The sequence below is a fragment of the Lissotriton helveticus genome, chromosome 7 (assembly GCF_964261635.1).
Source record: "Lissotriton helveticus chromosome 7, aLisHel1.1, whole genome shotgun sequence".
Taxonomy (NCBI): domain Eukaryota; kingdom Metazoa; phylum Chordata; class Amphibia; order Caudata; family Salamandridae; genus Lissotriton; species Lissotriton helveticus.
This window is the reverse complement of record NC_136068.1, coordinates 1,910,126,494-1,910,146,301: the sequence shown is the minus strand read 5'-3', so window position 1 is coordinate 1,910,146,301 and position 19,808 is coordinate 1,910,126,494. Positions and strand designations below refer to the sequence as shown.

The 19,808-nt window shown below is 41.9% G+C and overlaps 1 protein-coding gene across 1 annotated transcript in view; it reads right to left on the bottom strand.

Annotated features, from left to right (window-relative positions):
• LOC144767863 (ephrin type-B receptor 5-like) overlaps window positions 1–19,808 on the bottom strand; it is a 319,076-nt gene that overhangs the window by 178,787 nt on the left and 120,481 nt on the right. Inside the window, exon 5 of the mRNA XM_078651221.1 lies at window positions 14,012–14,347. Coding sequence (XP_078507347.1) covers window positions 14,012–14,347 — 336 coding nt within the window. The remainder of the gene's footprint in view (window positions 1–14,011; window positions 14,348–19,808) is intronic.

Genomic DNA, 19,808 nt, shown 5'->3' with positions numbered 1-19,808 from the left:
AACTGAATGAAAAGGGTCAGGAAAGATGATAGGGTAGATGAGGATGCACGAGCCTGGTCACTCAAGATGGCGGACGCGAGGGACCCCCCTGACCCCACTGTGCGGATGAATAGTGGAGGTGAAGATGAGACAGACAAACAAGGGGAAGTCAAGTGAAGAGGCAAGAAAGGGAATGCACAACGTAAATAATTGGCTGGCCTCCCGAGAGGCCAACACAATTCTCAAGACATGGCCGGGAGGACAGGAGAGGGGGGAAGTTAGTATGACTAAGTTGGTACAATCAGTATGAAAAGGAAAAAGAAATGGCCAATGTTAAAACCTCTCACTAGTACGACATGATAAAGGAATATGATTATAAAAGACATAGGAGGGGGCGGGAGGGGAAGAAACAAGACGATGATTATTAATAGTGTGATTATGCCTTGCTATCATACTGAAAAATGAAAATCCCATAGTAGATGAACTTGTTTCAGCCTATTCAAAAAGATTTGTTCCGATACAGGAAAGGTCTTGTTTGGACTCCGGCACTGGGGGAAACATCCTTTACAGCGCAACTTTTACCACGCAGTGCTTTTACATCGCAACTTTTACAACGCAAACCATTACAACGCATTGCGCTGGGGGGCGCTCTAGGATAGGGAATAGTTTTAATTTACTATCCAACACCTTCCCTACTATCCACGGGGACTGGAGTTGGAATAGTAAATTAAACTGTTCACTATCCAGCACCCCAAAGCGCTATGCGTTGTAATGGTATGCGTTGTAAAAGTTGCGATGTAAAAGCATGCGTGGTAAAAGCATGCGTTCTAATGTCATACATCCGGCACTGGCCATGGCTGTACGATTTGTACTACAAACACTGGTTTGCACCCCTTATATATTCATGGTATTTCCGTTTTCTTCTTCTGTTCTGAGTGTCAACTGTTACAACAGCAAATTAAAATTGGATACCACTACATGAGCACCAGCTTAAGCATTTCTTGGTTTTCAAGATATTACAAAGGTCACCCCTCCAAGTGCCAAATGCGGCAGACTATTTATGAGCTGGTTTGTATTTCTATTGCACCATGCAATGTGGTGCAAAAACGGTGCAAACATTACATGTGATTCATGAAGCCACGCCAGGACACTTTGCCTGGCCCTGAGTGGTTCCATCACTCTGGAAAAAGGCTATTGCAGCGCCAATCGCTGTGTTGCCTTCCTCTGCCCTGGGAAGGCATTCCATGGGTGTGGCGTGGATGTTCCCATGCTTACCAGAACAATAAGATACGCCTTCTCAGGTGAGGTGCAACGAGGAAAAATATCTTTATTTCAGCTCGCCAATTCCTTTTTACATGTAAAAAGAGAAATATGCATCTCAGGATTGTTTTGGAGCAGGAAGGTCTTCCTTCCTGCCAAAAACAATCCTGGATGCAATGCAGGCACCCTTGCTCCATGGTGCAAGGGTGCCTGCTTTGGTGCCAGGCTGCCGAAAGGGCAGCAGTGCAGGGGAAAAGGCAGGAATGTGCTACAAATCATTCAATACTGCATATTCCCGGCCATTGTGCAGCAATGTGACTTGCTTTGCTGCACTGAGTGACATTCCCTGTAAATAGGACCCCAGTCTGTAAAGCCACTCTCCTCTCTTATGCTAAAGCAGTAACTAAGACACGAAAACTGTTTGCTGAGGCCCATGCTCCCTTGCATTACAGACAGTAATGTAGGGCTGCTGGGAGTCACTGATGGTCCAAACAAAGACACTTATGGCCCTCCTATAAAAAATTACAGATTTAAGGCACATCCTAATAGGATTGAATTTTCTGCTCCAAATAACCTGGAAACAGGGGCAGATTCATTAAAGAGAAACCCAGGGCAGGCGGGAAGGAGGAAGTGCTAGAGGGTTGTCTGTCACATGTATACAGAAGCATAAGTATGTCACATGACACCTGATCTATATACTTTGAACCTCTGAGAGTGTTTGTGTTTCCTGGAAATCTGCATTTGCTGTGCTGCACAAAATTGTGATAGCCTTCCTTGCTGCCTCAGGGATCCACTGTGACAGATGAATCGAATTATCATTGAAATATATGTAATGTGTTTTTGTGTGTTTACTAAAAAGTTCTGGAAAATTATGCTAAATTGCTTTTGATTATGCTGAATGCATTTAATGATATATTATAGGGTAAATTGTCTTTGTAGCTGAAATTTGTCCGATATGTATTTTTATGTAAGTGTGGAAAAACACAATTGCTCTGAACAAAATCTGACTGGGTTTTGGTTTTTCACATTGCTCCTGCTCTTCAGTGGCATAATCTTGCCATGACGGGTCGTGTAGTTACATCACATGGCTTAATGCCATAACTTGCAATAATGTGCAAATTAAGTATGCATTATTTGCTTTTCGTTCAGATCTTGTTATGTTTCATATAGGTACCTTAATATAGGCCGGGTAACATCATACCCTACACTACACTACACAGTAACAAGCCTTTTAGGATTGAACCTTAATCTAGTTCAAGTCCTGGGCACGGAAGGAGGGTTTCCCTGAACAATAGCGTTCAATGACTTCATCTTTAGAATGACACTGATGAATATTCATAAGGGTCCTTGGAAACCAGGCTCGGGCTACATCCACCTGCATAATATCTGCGTACAAGGTTCATCCCATACGTCATCCTCAAACCCAACAATGGATAATACAAGAAGCAAGGGACAAAGGAACCCTAGATACTTTTCTGTATAAATACAGCACCTCTTGCTAGTATTAGTTAAAGGGAACCGAGACTTCCCAGCCGACACACTGACCAGAGATGCTGAGGCTCCTGCAAGCAGATGCTCCAGCTTATAGTGGTCTAAACATCCCTTGCGGGGTGTCCAACATGAGACCAGGATGGGGGTCCCACGCTCTCTTGCTTCAGGTAATGGGGTTAGACTAAACCTAGAGGGATTCTTGGTTTCACACCTACTCTACTCACATGCTAGGTACACATGGGTAGATCTAGATAGGCATCGTAGGAGTACACGCGCTTTCTTTTATCATGCATTTTATATCCATGTATGTGTTCGTGACTATGGTAGAACTTTATTATCCTTTTATATTCCCTGTACTGCTGATCATATATCTCTGCTACTATCTGACGGTTGTTGCAGCACATAGATTTTACACTAGAAGAAGAATTGTTCATTAAATACTTATTGTAAACACGCCAAGGAGTGACTGAGCGAAAGGTAGAACATTGTTTCAATGATCATGAGGGATCAGGGTAGTCATGTTCTGAGGTTGCCAGAAACTATTCTCTCCCCGATAAGAGGAGATTATTGTGGCAGTGTCAGCTAGCTAATGCAAACAGGCTAACATACATGGTGGGGGTGCTCGGAGTTAGTCTGCCACCAATTCTACAGTCCTGCATGGGTTCTATAGGAACTACACAATGTTCTAGTTAACACAAATGTTTTGAGCCCATTCAATGCATGGGAATTCAGACACAGACCATGCTTAATAGGTTGACCCACTGGAAAGCCTGTGGCATCATCGAAGAGACACAACAGCCTAGATCCACCAAAGTAAATAACTTCACCCATTCTCAAAAGTCTCTGTGTTAGGTTATGTTATGCAGTCACAATCAAAAATAAAATTGTAAAAAATGCATTTCAGCCTTGTAATTGGACATCGTATTATGAAAGAACTTATGTGAAATGCACTTTTGAAAATTATATATTTTGATCATGACTGCAATGATAAAAAGAGGCAATGGAGCATGATTCTAATATTTCGCTGCAGCTGAGACAAGCATTTATATTCTAAAGTGCATTCTGGTAAATGAAGGCAGCCCGGACTCAAAGGCAAGTGGTTGGTACCATGAATCAGCTCACCTGGGATCTAGGCTTACGTGTAGAGATGAAATGTGTCAGAGAAAGTGAGCATGAAGACAGTTTAATTATGAAATAATGCGTTGGAATTATCAGCATTTGGACTTGTGCGCCTATATATACATATATATATATGTAAACTACCGGAGGTCGCCAGAAGATAGTTATAGTTAGGACCTTGTTTCTATTTAAAAAAGGGTTTATTCTTTTGCCAATATCTTTGGTGCCCTTTGACGAATCTCAGCGGAATTGTGAAAACTAATGGGGTGGTCAGGTCAGCTCCTGTGTTGAAAGTTTTAGGGTGATTCATTAAGCGTTGGTCGAGAAAAAGGGGAGGTCCAAAAACATGTTTACGCCATGTTAATTTCCATAGGGAACTTTAGACACATCTACAGCCCGGCCTTCTGAACGGAATTACACCAAATTTGGAAAAAGGTAGCTCTTGGTCCAGAAAGCACTCTTTTTGTTAAATGGTGTAAATCCATTTGGTAGTTTCGGAGAAATTTAAACATTTCTCAGATATACAACTATCCCTGCGGAGTACCCGCAAACCCTCCTGAACTTAAGCCTGCAGTCTGATTGGCTTCCAACAGTTCCAATCAGGAAGTGTTGGCAGCCATCTTGTGACTAGGTTGATCCAAGTCACACGAAAGAGGGTCAAAAAAAGGATTAAAAACAAGAAAAGGAGGCAGTGTAGAAACAACCTGACCGTCCCGGGCCTGCTCATGGGGTCCCACAGGGCCAAAAAACAAGTATATTCTTTGTTAATGTTCGTCAGAATTTGTGCGGGTTGCGCCAATACCGGTGAAAAAAAACTAAAAACAAAGCAACGTCTCCCATGCTTTGTTTCTTTTAAGCGCCTGGGTCAGCCAGGTCATGGAGGCAATGCCAAATTATGATGCAGGGGACCTCTCATGCAGCCCAGGGGTCCGCCAACACCCCAGGGCTATAGTTATTAAATGCGGGGGCCACTCGCCCCCACCCTGCAGCCCCAGGGAATGCCACTTCCCTGGGGCTATGTTTAAAAAGTACAGTGTGGGGGCCTCGAGCTCCTCCACACCATTCCTACCAAGGGAATGCATTAATTATATGCGGGGGTCAGTTGCAGCCCTGGCCTCCGTGACCTCCACCTCCCAGGGCTACACAGATGATGTGAGGTGAGGGGGGCTGGTCTGCCCCCTCCAAGAGTCTGCCGTGGCCCTGGGTACCGCCACCTCCCAGGGCTGGCTCCAGCTCCGGTTTCATGCAAAGCAAAGCAGAATTCCCTTTACCCAAAAGCAATGCTGGCTCCCGCAGGAGACAGGGAGACGGCAGGGCACCTTGGGGCTCCCCCCGTGGTCCCCAAGAAAACAAATGGCCAAGCCCTGGGGGATGGGGTCCCTGAGGCCGAAGATGGCCCGGGGCGGGGGCGGGGGCGGGGGGCGCATGGTCCTCCCTCCTTTAAAAAAAATAATATAAACAAAACTGTCTGGGATTTGGGGGATGGGGTCCCCAGGGCCAAAATTGGCCTGGGGAGGGACTCCCCTCCCCTTTAAAAAAAACAAAGCCCCGGGGAAGGAGGCCCTGGGGCATATATTGGCCACAGGGTCAAACAAGGGCAAGGGAAGGGGGGCCAACAGCCCCCTTTCCTAAATTAAAAAAATAGACAACAACTCACTGGAAGCCCACCCTCTTTCACCACTTCTCTGCAAACACGCCTCCTGGCAAACTCTTGCGTGTGGAATGAAGTCCCCAGCACCACCGAGGTCCAGAGGGGCCAAGTAGTGCACCAGGTACCTCCAGTGGGATTGCTGAGGTGTGGTCCAATGCCACGCCTCTGCTTAGAACACTCTGCAAACTGACCTCTTGTTGCACTGCCGGTGGAGCGATGAGGTTCCCTTGTGTCCTGTGTCCTGAGGACTTCAGGACAAAAGTGGACTCCATCGTACAGCTAGGAATATTTTACCAAAATCAGTGGTGTATGGGTAATTTCTAATGAGCCTGTTTGTGATGACCCCATATTGTTTTATGAATCCCACATGGATGAGTTCGGTAAATTAAATCATATGGATGAAGGCTGCCGCCAGTCAAAAAAGTGGAACCCTAATTTGAAGGTATTAAGTCATGAAATAAATCACTTGATAAAGAAGCAGCATTTGTTGTTCTCCTTAACAAAGCAGCATGAAATTAACCAACTCAAGCGCATGAGAAGTAGATTCAAAGCACAAGACCATGGGAGGGAATGCCCTGTTAAATGGATCAATCTAAGGGAGGCTGCAAACTCTAGGGATTCAAGGAAATTTGAGTGCTTGGTTGCTGACTATTTTGTTTCCAGCACATGCGATTCCTAGTCCGGAAATTGTATGGGTGGGATATTTTTCAAAGCTGCTTTCTAGAGTTCTGAGGTACTTTATTCTGTTGTGTTTTCCATAGATGAAGAAATGTTTGTAGTGTATGGTGCTCTCTCCATAGGTGAGATTGTTGATATCATAAAGAATGCCAGAATATCTGGAGCTACGGGGCCCGAGGAAATTCCTATTTCAGTTAATAAAAAGGAGGCTGTAGCATGGATATATTTTATGGGTCCACTCTTTGAATATTGCTATTGATCTGGATCATTCCTTGACCAGGAAAGGGCAGTGTCATTGTACAGTGTGTAAATATGGTCCTAAATCTTCTCTGGCAAGTTTTGGACAGATAGCATTGCAGGAAGCGACTGACAAACTCTTTGCCAGGAATGTACTCTGCCAATTACTAGAATGGGCTCAGGAATACATAATTTCTCCGGAACAAGCTTGCTTTGGGAGGAATCATACTACACTTGCTAATATTGCTGTTCTCCAAGAGATAATTGAGAAATGCTCAGTTCAATCAATCAATCATAACACTTGTATAGCGCGCTACTCACCCGGCAGGGTCTCAAGGTGCTTGGGGTAAGGGGTCTGCTATTGCTCGAACAGCCAGGTCTTGAGTTGTCTCCTGAAGGCGAGATGGTCCTGGGTCAGCCTAAGATGGATGGGGAGGGAGTTCCATGTCTTGGCCTCCAGGTAGGAGAAGGATCTGCCACCAGCGGTGGCTGTTCGGATGCGTGGTACGGCGGCGAAGGCGAGGCTTGTCGAACGTAGCTGGCGGGTGGGCGTGTAGAAGGTCAGGCGGTCGTTGAGGTACTTGGGTCCTAGGTTGCGGAGAGATTTGTGCGCGTGGGTGAGGAGCCTGAACGTGATCTTCTTGCTGACGGGGAGCCAGTGCAGGTCCTTCAGGTGGCCGGAGATGTGGCTGCGTCGGGGAATGTTCAGGATGAGACGGGCGGAGGCGTTCTGGATGCGTTGGAGTCTTTTCTGTATCTTGGCTGTGGTTCCAGCGTAGAGTTGTTACCTGGGGTATACAACTTTCATTGACTTTTCCATAGCATTTGACAGAGTTGATCTACAAACACTGTGAAGACAGATTATTTCTCTGTGTGTCCAGCACCATCTCATAATGCTTAATATTGAATTTCAATCTGATACATGGTTTCAAACTCTTATGGGAGGGACGCAGGTTATATCTCGGTAGGTAAAAATGCTAAATGGTCGAAAACAGGACTCTGTACTGGCTCCATTGTTGTTTTCCCTCTACATCTGTGATCTTCCGGTATCCTAAGTCAGGCGAAGGGGGACCCTCTCAAAATTGGTTCAACATCTATTCTTACCTTGTTGTTTTCAGATGGCATTACTATAATAGATGTAACCCCTATTGGCTTACAATGTCAACTCACTGCCCTGATAAAGTTTGCAGAACGCCACTTTTTGCAAATAAATATCTCTAAAAGTAAAATCTTGATCTTCCATTAGAATGAAACAAGAACAAGGGGGAAGTTCAATTGATATCTAGGTGAAGATAAACTTGAAAAGGTGTATTTGAATCGCTACTTGGGTAATGTTTTTTATATATTTGGTGAGATTATGATCTTATATATCTTTGAGTGGGGCCATCTCCCAGGCAAATGCCCTTAATAGATTATATAAAACAAGTGGGAGAAGGCATTTTGGTCACGTTGTGTTGTTCTACAGGGCTAACATTTTTCCTTCATTATGTCACCTGTGTCGGGTGTTGGATATGAGTCTTCAGTGCTTTTTTGAAGGAATAGAAATAAAAATTTTCCTCCATATTTGTAACCTGAAAACACGTGAAGACCCTCATGTCCTTTGCTTGGAGTTTGGTTTATTCTAAGTTTTGGTTTGGCTACTGTTCTGCGGTGGGAAAACTGTTAAATTTGAACTTTTTATAATAAAAAAAAAAGATTGCCTTTTATAGGTCTTTTTAGCAGGCTAAAGAAACTTTTGGGCTTGATCTGAATATAGAGGTGTGGCGCCGCGGCCAGGGCGACTGACGCTGGAATTTGGGGACCACGGTTCGATCCCCGGCTCCGGTGGCAGGTTAGCCCAGCACCATGTGACTCTGGGCAATAGCTCGCTTAATCTTCCCGACGGCCCCCAGCGCCTAGAGACCCTTACGGGTGATTGTGCGCTTTACAAATGTGGACTTTACAAATGTGGACTTTACTTTTACAGAACTATATAAAGGATATGTCAGGACAGAGACACTGCTTTGTGTCAGTTAAACCAGCAAATCCAGGTGGTAAGGGAGAGCAATCTACTCATCTGATTGGTCATAGACTTCACATATTTTTTTTATCTACTGACATGATCAAGGTTAGACCCACACTTAAGCTTTCCTGGTCTTACCCATTAATGGACCCTTTCAGAATGTTCCCCCAGCTCCCCAGCTCCCCATCAGGTTCAAGGACCAATCTTGAAAACTTCCAGATGTTGGGCCAAGAAAGCTGAAGCATCATTTGTGCAGGCCCTGCAGTGTAGTTCATATATTGCCAGAGGAATTTTGGAATCTGATGTTTCAAGTTTTAACAACTGGTTGATCTCTGCTTTAGACACGATCACCCCCATCAGAATATACTCCAGCAGATTATCTCAATCTGCACCTCGGTGCTTGGAGGCACTTAAAGGTGAAAAATTGGGATGTGAAAGACTAGACCGGCCCTGGAGGAGGGCTTATGATAACGGGGAAAAAACAATGTTGCTGCATTGAAATTGTGCCGTTTCTCTATCCAGAAAAGGCAGAAATCTTTCATTGTGGCCTCTATTTCCGAGGCAGCTAATAAGTCATGTGCACTTTTTAAAATTGTAAAAATATTTTTGTCCTCTACATCTATAGAAAATGTTCTAACTTCCTAGATGGATCTTTGTCAAGACCCCTTTAATATCTTGCATGAGAAAGTTAAAATAAAATTCAACCAAATCCCTGCTCCAGCCTTATCTGATGTTGTCTCCCTGTTTATACATCTCCTGGTCCTCTGCTAATGAGGTACAACCCCATTTCTTTGGCTGATTCATCATCTGAATTAGCAAGGTGTAAAGCTGGATCGCCATTAGCCCTCTGTCCTTTTGCCTTTCTAAAGTTAGCTGGTGATGCAGTAAATCCTATTCTCAATATGCTAATAAATAAATCACTGGAATTGGGTGCACTTCACTGGAAACATGCACTATTGTTTCCTCTACTAAAAGCCATTAGCGGATCCTAAGGTTTTTAGTAACTTTAGGCCCATTTCTCTACTTCCCAGGGTGGCTGTATGATAGAGGCATGCATGGCTAAATCACGGGTGTCTCTATAAGACTGCCCTAACCACAAATGCATCTGATTGACCCCTTCCTTTCCCACACATGCCTTTACCACACAATTTTGTGGTAAAGGCATGACTGGTATAGGGATATGTTTAGTAAAGATCACACCCTCTCCTTCCCCACTGAGCCCTAAAAGCTAGCCGTAGCCCTAAAAGCAACCTTGCTCCCCAAGCACAAAAAGCTACCCTGCCACCCAAGACCTAAAAACTAACTGACCCCTCCTGAGCCCTAAAAAGCACTCTGCCATCCCCAACCCAAAAAATGACCTTGCCCCCCTGAGCCCTAAATACTACCCGACCCTAAAAACTACCCCACCCTCCCTGCACCCTAAAAAAGTAAATCCCCCAAGTCCTGAAAACTACCCTTACCCGCCGAGCCCTAAAACATACCTGCTCTCCGGAGACCGAAAATCTACCCCGACCTCCCTGATCCCTAGAAACTACCCCCACCCCCTTTAGCCCTACAAACCACACCAAAACCCCTAAGCCCTAAAAACGTCCTCAACCCCCAAGCCTTAAAGACAACCCAATCCATCAGACCTATAAACTACCCAACCCTTAAAACTACCCCCCAAAATCTGGCCCCAGCCTCACTTACCTCACAGCTCCCTCTACCAATCATTCCCAGTTCTGGGCCTTCCCATTTTAGCATCTGCATGGTTAAGGCAAATATCTGGTTAAGACAAGCATTGTTGCACTTACAGGGACATGGCACCTGTGGCTTAGCCCAATGTAAAGGCCGTTTTGCCCACGGTAGATAAACTTTTAGAGAAAAAGGTCAACAAACAGCTGTCACATTTTTTAGAATCAAATTCTCTATTGCATGACTCCTAATCTAGTTTTCGCTTGGGCTACAGCACCTATACTACCTTACTTGAGGTATCTAAGTTTATCAAGGAAAACCTCGATCAGAGTTCTTCTGTGTTGCTTATGTTGCTGGATCTGTCTTCTCCCTTTGACACTGTCTCCCACCGCATCTTACTTGACAGAATTGATACAATTGGTGTCAGAGGCTTGGCTCTGCAGTGGTAGAAATCCCTCTTGTTGGGACGCTCCCAAGCAGTCTTTCTAACTCTTTTCACCTCCTCTTCCAAACCTCTGGTCTGTGGCATCCCCCAGGGCTCAGCACTTAGCCCCACTCTTTTAATAACTATTTGAAACCCTTGTCGAATTTGGTTGAATCTTGGGGGGTATGGATGATCTCCTATGTGGATGACAACCAGGTCTTCTTAGATGGCTTGAATCTTACCTTTGAACCTGAAATCAGGTCCCTGTCTGCTTTGTGTTTGGCACCCAGAAGGATGCTCCACCTCATAACGGTGGACTACTGAAAAATGGTTGTCTACACTTAGGGCAAAACTGGACAATGCCTTAGGCATACTGACTTTTCTTATCCAATAGCTTCAATGTATTCAGAATTCTGCAGCATCCATATCTTGAAGACCCCTTACGCCCATCAATTTCTCCCCACTTACACGCCCTTCATTGACTTACCCTTATTAAGAGAATCCAACTTAAGGCACTTACTCTAGTTTTTAGAGCCTAAACCCTCAAGGTCCCTTTATCACCCAGGAAAAGGCTTACAGCCTTATTCATCAACGGGCCGTTTTGCGAGCCCCTAATAGCGATTCATAGCGAATCGCTATTAAGGACTCGCAAAACGGTATTCATGTAGGAATTGCTAAATAAATAGCGATTCCTACACATTCCTTATTTGCGAGTAGCAAATTGCTAATCGCAAATAAGGAATAACTCCCCATTCATTCCTATGGGCCAAAAGGCCCATAGGAATGAATGGGGAGTATTCCTTATTTGCGATTAGCAATTTGCTACTCGCAAATAAGATAGCGATTGAAAGGGTGCCAGGGGTGTCCAAAGGACACCCTGTAGCACCCCTGAAATGCAAATTGAAACAGGTGTTGCGCACACACATGTCCAAGGGACATGTGTGTGTGCAACATGCAACTTAGAAAAATGCTTTTAAAAGCATTTTTCTAAGTTTTTGCTATTTACCGAGAGGTCTGACCTCTCGGTAAATAGCGGCCCAAAATTGCATTTTCGCAATTTTAAAATGCTTCATGAATTGCATTTAAGGAATCTCAAATAGAGATTCCTTAAATGTAATTCCTCGCAATTTAGCGAATTAGCAATTACCGATTTTTGCATTTGGGATGATGAATCCCAAATGCAAAAATCGCACTCGCAAAGGGCCAGATTCTCAGAATCTGGCCCTTTGCGAGCGCAATTGCGCTTCATGAATCAGGCTGCAGAACTTTGAGGTCCAACTACCTTAAGCTTGTGTTTGTCCCAGCATCCGTAAAACCAGATGCGGTGGACGCTCGTTTACATACCCGGCTGCCAAATTTTGGAATTATCCGCTGCTTAGTCTGCGCTGCAGCCCTTCGGAATCAGCCGTCAGACTCTATCGTAAAACCTTTTTTGTTTGATACCTCTCTTATGGCAATGTCATCTATAATTCACCCTTCACTCTCATGTGCTTTCTGCCAGCAGTGGGATACCTCCTTGGGGTTAGCTGTACGCTCTACCACTGCCATGAATTTAATTGAATTGAACTGAATCTGGGGGAACAAATCTCAGCCTTCTTTAATCTGGAATCCATCTCATGGAATTAGAAAACTGATCCTTTTAATGAGAAATGATTTGCTTCCCCTGTGTGTTATCAGTGGTGTTTGGTATAAAGCCCCTAAAAAAGTAGAGAATCTGTGGATTTTCCCAGCTACATATTCAAGATCTGAATCATGCAATATTCAAATGTCCGGTATTGCACTGTTTTTAATGTTAACACCTAATGAAATGGCTTGTAATAAGATCTTATAATCTTTCATTCTGATGTTGTACAATGTACATTGTCACTTTTTAAGGCCTTTGTTTTTGGATACATATTGATCTGTTTTACCAGTTACATACGTAAGGCCTTAAGCATGTAACGTTTGCACATTTTAATGTTGCGCTATGCACGATGTCACTCTAAGGCCACTGCTTTCTTCTAAATATTACATATGTTCTGTATCAGCGACCTACAAGTGCTCAATGTGTCCATCTAATAAAATGCATTGAAACAAGATTACTAAATTGCTTAATGCACATCGTCACTTTCTAAGGCCATTGTTTTTTAAAAATATTTATTGAATGGTATTGCAGGTGTCTAATGTCTCCTACAAACGAAATTATTTGTGACAAGTCATATTATTTTAATTATGTAGATGTCTTTTAAATATAAATTAAAGAATTTGGTTGTTTGGACATACACATTTTCAATCATGTATTAGTTGGGAGGACCCATATTGGATTGGACTTTATAATGTAAATATAAATATAAATATTGGACTTTAAAATGTGTTATTTACCGCTGGAGTTCCATACCATATTAAAGCTTGAATTGACTTGTCATACAAATGGATCAATTTCAATGTGGATTGTTGCCAATCAGTAACCAGCGGAACATAGGGGTATATTACCAACAACTAGCGATAATTTTTGTCTCTAACTTGTTTAGAGACAAAAATTATCGCCGCACATCGGCGATTTTTATCGCAGATAAACCTTGCTATTAGCAAGGTTTATCGCAAATGCGATAAAAAACGGCCGCAATGCATGAATATCGCTGAAAAGTCAGCGATATTCATGCATTATCGAGCAAATGCTCTTAGCCATGTTATCCACCTCCCATTGGATAACATGGTGAAGAACTGCTCAGGGCAGGTGTTAGCTTTTGGAGATATTCGCGCTTAGCGCGAATATCTCCAAAAGTTGGTAATAGGAGATAGCGATGTTAGCGACTGTTTCCAGTCGCTAACATCTTGGCACGCCCACTTTGCATGTCATTAGTGATAAATATCACTGACATGCAAAGCGGGGCCCAAGATGGTCGCTATCTCCTATTAGCTGTCACTAACTGGTGTTAGCGACAGCTTGGTAATAGGGAGATAATTTTATCTCCGCTTTCTTGGCTTTTAAAGCCAAAAAAGCGGAGATAAACCCCTTGATAATATACCCCTCAATTCTCAGCAGCCAATGAACCGCATTCAGGCCGCTGGTAGCAAACCCTTCCACTATGGCTTCAGCTGCATTCTCCTCAACTGACCCTTGGTGCGCTTTACTCAAAAATGTTATTGTGCTTTCTTGAAGAACCTTCTTTAGCAGCATTATTGTTCAAAATATATTTTTGGTTTCTTCTTTGATTGATTCAGAGTGTTGTGAGGAGAGTAGTATCTTTGTTCCTGGCATTACAATGTATCTAACTCCTGGTGGTGCCATGGATATCAGAAATGAAGTCTAATTTTTTCCTAAAGTTGTAGAACTTAGACAAAATCTCATCCTTTCATGGTTGGTCCCTGTTTCAAATTCAACTCTTAATGTAGCATCCTTAAAAAAGTTAACAACCTTAAAGTGATCATTTGTGCTCAATTAGTAAGACATTGCTCACTACATAAGCATGAAGTATACATTGTAAAAAAACAAATAGTTAAGAACTGGCCTCACCTGATTGGCTGGTGCTGACGTTCACCATGGTAAACTGAGGATATTCATCTCCAAGTTCTGTCACCTCGTTGACCGCCTGGATTTCAAAAGTGTACAGCACACGAGTCAGGAGATTGGACACGAGTACCCGAGTCTCTGACAGGCCCACCTGATGTGGTTCAAACTGTATGCCATCACTGCAGCGAATACAGGCGTTCACCCCGGAAGGACACACTTTGCAGATGACATTGAAAAATACTTCCTTCCGGCCACCTAGGTACTTGGGAAGCTGCCATGTTAGCATCACGCCAGAACCATGCAGTTCATAGTAAGCGTTGCGTGGTGCAGATGGAGGACCTGTGAAAGAACAAGAAAGACCAATCAGTGCTGTCATCAAAGAAAATAGTGCGATCTACCTAAACATTCCCTTTATCTGCAGGGATCCACCATTGTAGGTCCTTTCTCTTATCTCAGTTTTCATGTTTTGTGTTCACACAATCCTACCTTGTTTTCTACTTTCCCTTGTGTGTGTGGGTTCCATAGGAAAATGCCATTACGAATAAGGAGTTGGTTCACAACCATATTGTTTGCTGTAAAGACATCACAATAATGGAGAAGGCTAAAAGTGGGTGTTGGGCAGTGGCAGAATTAAAGGTGAGACACCAGTATAGTGGGAAGTTAAATACAGCAGGAGGTAGGGAAGGGTGAGGTGTGATAGTTGTTTTCTTATTGAAGTGATTTATGATACAGAAGGGCAGTGGGAAGTGTTGGAGTGTTGCAGAAGGTCAAGTATTTTAGTTTTAATGCACAGCATTTAGGAGACTGAAGAAGGCGGGGAGATCGCAGGAACTCCATGTTTTATGTGCATCCCTGCTGTAACGAATGAACAGGAGACAGCCAAGTAAGTTCATGTATTTAGTTTGATGCAATAACAACCCTCGGGAGAGAGGTAATTAGATGTTCCGCTCCCGCAGCTATCCGGCACCTCACTCCTACTGTCGATCACAGAGCCATAAAATAACAGACCCGATTGAGCAGCCGGAGAAAACCGGGTGCAGGAAACATAGCCCGGCTACCATGCGCCACAACTCATCCTCCTTTTTTATGAAACAATCACAATGTAATACATATACATATAACATGCTTCAGAACACAAACTATATGAGAGGATTAGATAATAACAGGAAAAAAGGCAAAACAATCTTATACAGTAATTTAACAAATAATAATCATATTGAATTTCATTATTCAACAATAGTTAAAAAAATCTTTCAACCATGAAGGTGAAGGTTGTTCTTGATGACTCTTTCTTATTTCTTTTTGATCAACAGGAATTCTAGATTTAAACAGCTTGACTTGTGAATCACCGATTTGAAATCATCCTTTATTCTCACATGTTCTTTTACAGGAAAAACTGGATCAAGACCTTTCAAATGGCCTTTGTTTGTCTCATTCTCTTTGCATTCAGAAACCATGGGAGCAACTGAGGACTTGTTTCACCATTTCCCCCCTTCCACACAAACAGCAAATTTGGACACTGCAATTATTTTCTTCAGATTGCAACATTTTAAATGACATTTCCTAACTAATCTTGGAATTTTGGGGTATATTATCAAGGGGTTTATCTCCGCTTTTTTGGCTTTAAAAGCCAAGAAAGCGGAGATAAAATTATCTCCCTATTACCAAGCTGTCGCTAACACCAGTTAGTGACAGCTAATAGGAGATAGCGACCATCTTGGGCCCCGCTTTGCATGTCAGTGATATTTATCACTAATGACATGCAAAGTGGGCGTGCCAAGATGTTAGCGACTGGAAACAGTCGCTAACATCGCTATCTCCTATTACCAACTTTTGGAGATATTCGCGCTAAGCGCGAATATCTCCAAAAGCTAACACCTGCCCTGAGCAGTTCTTCACCATGTTATCCAATGGGAGGTGGATAACATGGCTAAGAGCATTTGCTCGATAATGCATGAATATCGCTGACTTTTCAGCGATATTCATGCATTGCGGCCGTTTTTTATCGCATTTGCGATAAACCTTGCTAATAGCAAGGTTTATCTGCGATAAAAATCGCCGATGTGCGGCGATAATTTTTGTCTCTAAACAAGTTAGAGACAAAAATTATCGCTAGTTGTTGGTAATATACCCCTTTGATTCTAACAATGTCACCAACTTGATAATCAAAAAACTGAACTCTATTTAAACAGTTGTATCTTGAAAACATATGCATTTGTTTACGTTTGATCACCTCATTGACCTCTGCTTTACATCTTTTAGAATTATGAGAAACAATATTTTTCTTAACCCAATGTGGTTCTAATAATGTGAATGTACTACGTCCTTTTTACGCCTAAAAATTAGAAATTCCTGAAGTAGAGTGAGGTGTTTCATGATAAAAATTCAACATATCCTGAATGGCCACCAGAGGGTCCAAATTGTTAGATAATGCTAATCTAAATGTGTTTTACCAATGAGTCTATTGGCTTTTTCCACAAGACCATTTCCTTGAGGATGATAAAGACTGGCGTGTTTGTGCACAATGCCTGTTTGTTAATAAAATTAATCATAGCCTCAGATGTAAATTGCGCTCCATTGCCTGTGATTAAAACCTTGGGCATGCCGTCACGGGAGAAAAACTTTTTCTGAAAATTAATTTCAGACAGCGTGTTAAGTGTTTTCAAAAATTCAACTTTAATCCATTAAGAACTAAAGCATACTGATTGTTGCAATGAGAAAAAAGACCTGAACAATCTAGCGCAATCTTATCCCAAACATTCTCCGGAAGAGCTAATCTACCATGGGAGGTATTCTAACAGATAAATGCTTATCTGCACTACAAAATTAATTACAATTCATTACATTATGCTCAACATCTTCATCCATCTTTGGCCACCAGTATGTCTTCCATAACCTTTTCTTGTTTAAAGTCATTCCAAATGCCCTTAGTAAGCTAACTCTAATAACTTGCTTCTCAAAGAAACTGGAGGAAAAAGCTTTTCACCTCTATAGAAGATGCAGTAATTGAGAGTAAATTCTGGTGAGGCCTTAGTAAAATATTTCAATTTTCCAGTGAGGCTCCTTTCTTTTGACCAACAACCAGTTATGAAATTCAAAGTTTAAACATTACAGGATCAGGTAGTAGTACATTACTCCAATAAGATTTGGAAATACATGATTGATTCTCAAAATCTTCTGACACTACTATACACTATTCCACTTCATCTTCACATTCTGCATTATCATCAGTAATTGGAAAATAAGAAAAAAATCTTCCCTTTACTTGGAAAAAACTGGAGCATGAACCACTGAAAAATCTAGTCTAACTGCTGTGTAGCAGGTCTAGTGAGTCTCACAGTAAATTTTTCAGAATGATGTGATGGTATGTTCAAAATGTACACTAAAGGTTTGTGGTCCATTTTAAGCTGAAAATGTGTTCCCCAAAACACGTTTCTGAACTTATGTATTGCCCATGTACAAGCTAGCACTTCCTTCTATATTACAGAATAATATTTTTCAACATCTTTATACACTCTGGATGCAAATGTCACAGTGCGATCTACATTCTTGAATCAACAGCTCCCAAACCTCTGTCACTACCATGAACAGTAACACTTACAGGGAGGCCTGGAGCATAGGGTTATACTAAAGGGGCTTGCAATAAATCATTCTTAATTCGAGTAAAAGCCTCCTTTTGTTAATTTTCTTCATGTAAAATCCACTTTCTTTTTGAGAAGACTGGTAATAGGTTCAACAACCAATGCAAAATTTTGAAAACATTTAGCATAAAAATCATATAGACCAATATAGACCCTTACCTGTTCTCTGTTACAAGGCTCAGGAACATCTTCAATAGGCTTAACTAAACCTGGTTTAGGAGGGATGCAATCTGTACTCATAACGTACCCCAAATACTCCAACTGAACTTGTACAAACCCACATTTGTCTTGTCTTAACCTCAAACCATTGACATTGATTTTCTCAACACTGCATTAAGCTTGTGGATATGTTCATCTTGATTTGCACTCGCTACTAATACATCATCTTGAAAAATAAGAACGCCTTCTATATCGCCTAAAATTTGTTCCATAACCCTCGGAAAAACTGATGCAGCAGATGTCAAACCAAATGGCATCCTTCGAAACTGAAAAATACTATCTGGAGTGACAAATGCAGCAAGCTGTCCTGAGGATTCAGCTAAGAAAATCTGATGGTAAGCAGACTTTAAATCCAAGTTCAAGAAAACTTTTGTACCATTAAGCTGCCAGGTGGGGTGAGGCTTTTATGTCTTGCAAGTTATGTGAACGACACAACTTGTTAAGAAGGAGACAAGGCCCTGTCACCTAGATGCTTCAGGTGACAAATGCACTTATCTTGGTAATATGTTCTCGTGACTATTTTTTGCGCATATTATAATTTTGCAGTAGCAGTTAGTTGAATTGTAAAGGTCCTGAAGAAAGGAAGGACACAACTGTCCCCTGGTTGCTGAAACATGTAGACCTGTTTCCATCTATAGGCAGTATATACTTTCAAACTGTCCTTATGAAAACTCTTTTAACTTTGGTGGAGTGAGTATCACCTGAATAAAATCTGTTCTGTACTCCCTCATCCAAATTTTAACACACTTTTCGTTTTTTGTATTATTATTTAAACTCACCTTTATCACTGCACTGCATCAGTTGCCCCACATTTTTTCACTCATTCAAGCAAAGGAGTGATATACCATACTACCGGTTCTCTCTACTGAAGAAATCAATTTACACCTTGATTTTTTCTTTTTGAGAATGACCTGCTTTGGTAGATGGCGATGGAAGAAACCCAAATGATGAAGGGCGGTTCCGAGTGGTGACTGATGGGTATCTTTGACCATCCACTTGGCTGTCATAGAAACCCCTTTTTTTGTACTGGGTTCATTGCAGTTTATTTGTAAGCGTTTTTCACACACATCATTTGTTTTAGAGACCCTCTGGTATTTTGTTGTTGTTATGTCAGTATTGGGGTTATACACAGAGTTTGGTCTATAAACATTCCCCCGGGTCCTACCCTACCGTTATTTTGTTGTTGTAATAAGTGATAATAGTCACTCTGGCTCCTAAATCCATCAACAATCAGATAACTTTATTCCATATTCCTATGAAAGCAGTGGGATTTTCATGGGCATCATTGTACGTAGAAGATATATTTGTCACCAGACAAACTTGTTTCAATGCATCCTCTTCTGTACAGTCAAGTATTTCATTTACTTGAAAGATTCTTTTCATTCAGATTTTTGCATAATGTCCCATTGAACCACACAAACTGCATATTTTCTTAACTGCAGTACATAACTTGAAATTAGCTGCATGACAGGTAGATCCACAATAAAAACAAGCACAAAATGTGCTATTGGATATTAGACCCTCCATAAAATGAACCTTAGAGGTCATAACTTTGCCAACTTGTGATTTAGTATTTACTTCCAAAATTGTCTCTTCTATGTGTTTCCTTAAAATCTTTACTTTTTCTTTTGAAGACTCACATAGATGTGGCATCAATCGCTTCAGAAAGCAATAACTTTTTAAAGGATAACAATTTCTCCTGGATAGTCTTATTGTGACACTTAACTACTAATTGGTCCCATATAGGTTGCTCAGTAAACTATTCAAATTCGCAATTGACTGCTAAAATTCTTACTGCAGTCACATAAGATTATTCTGATTCATCCTGTTTTTATTCTTTAGAGAAAATTTTAAGCGTCTGACAACAATACACTTTTCAGTATCAAATCTTTTCTCCAATCTTAGAACAGCCTCCTGAAATTCATCAAAATCTTCTTCTT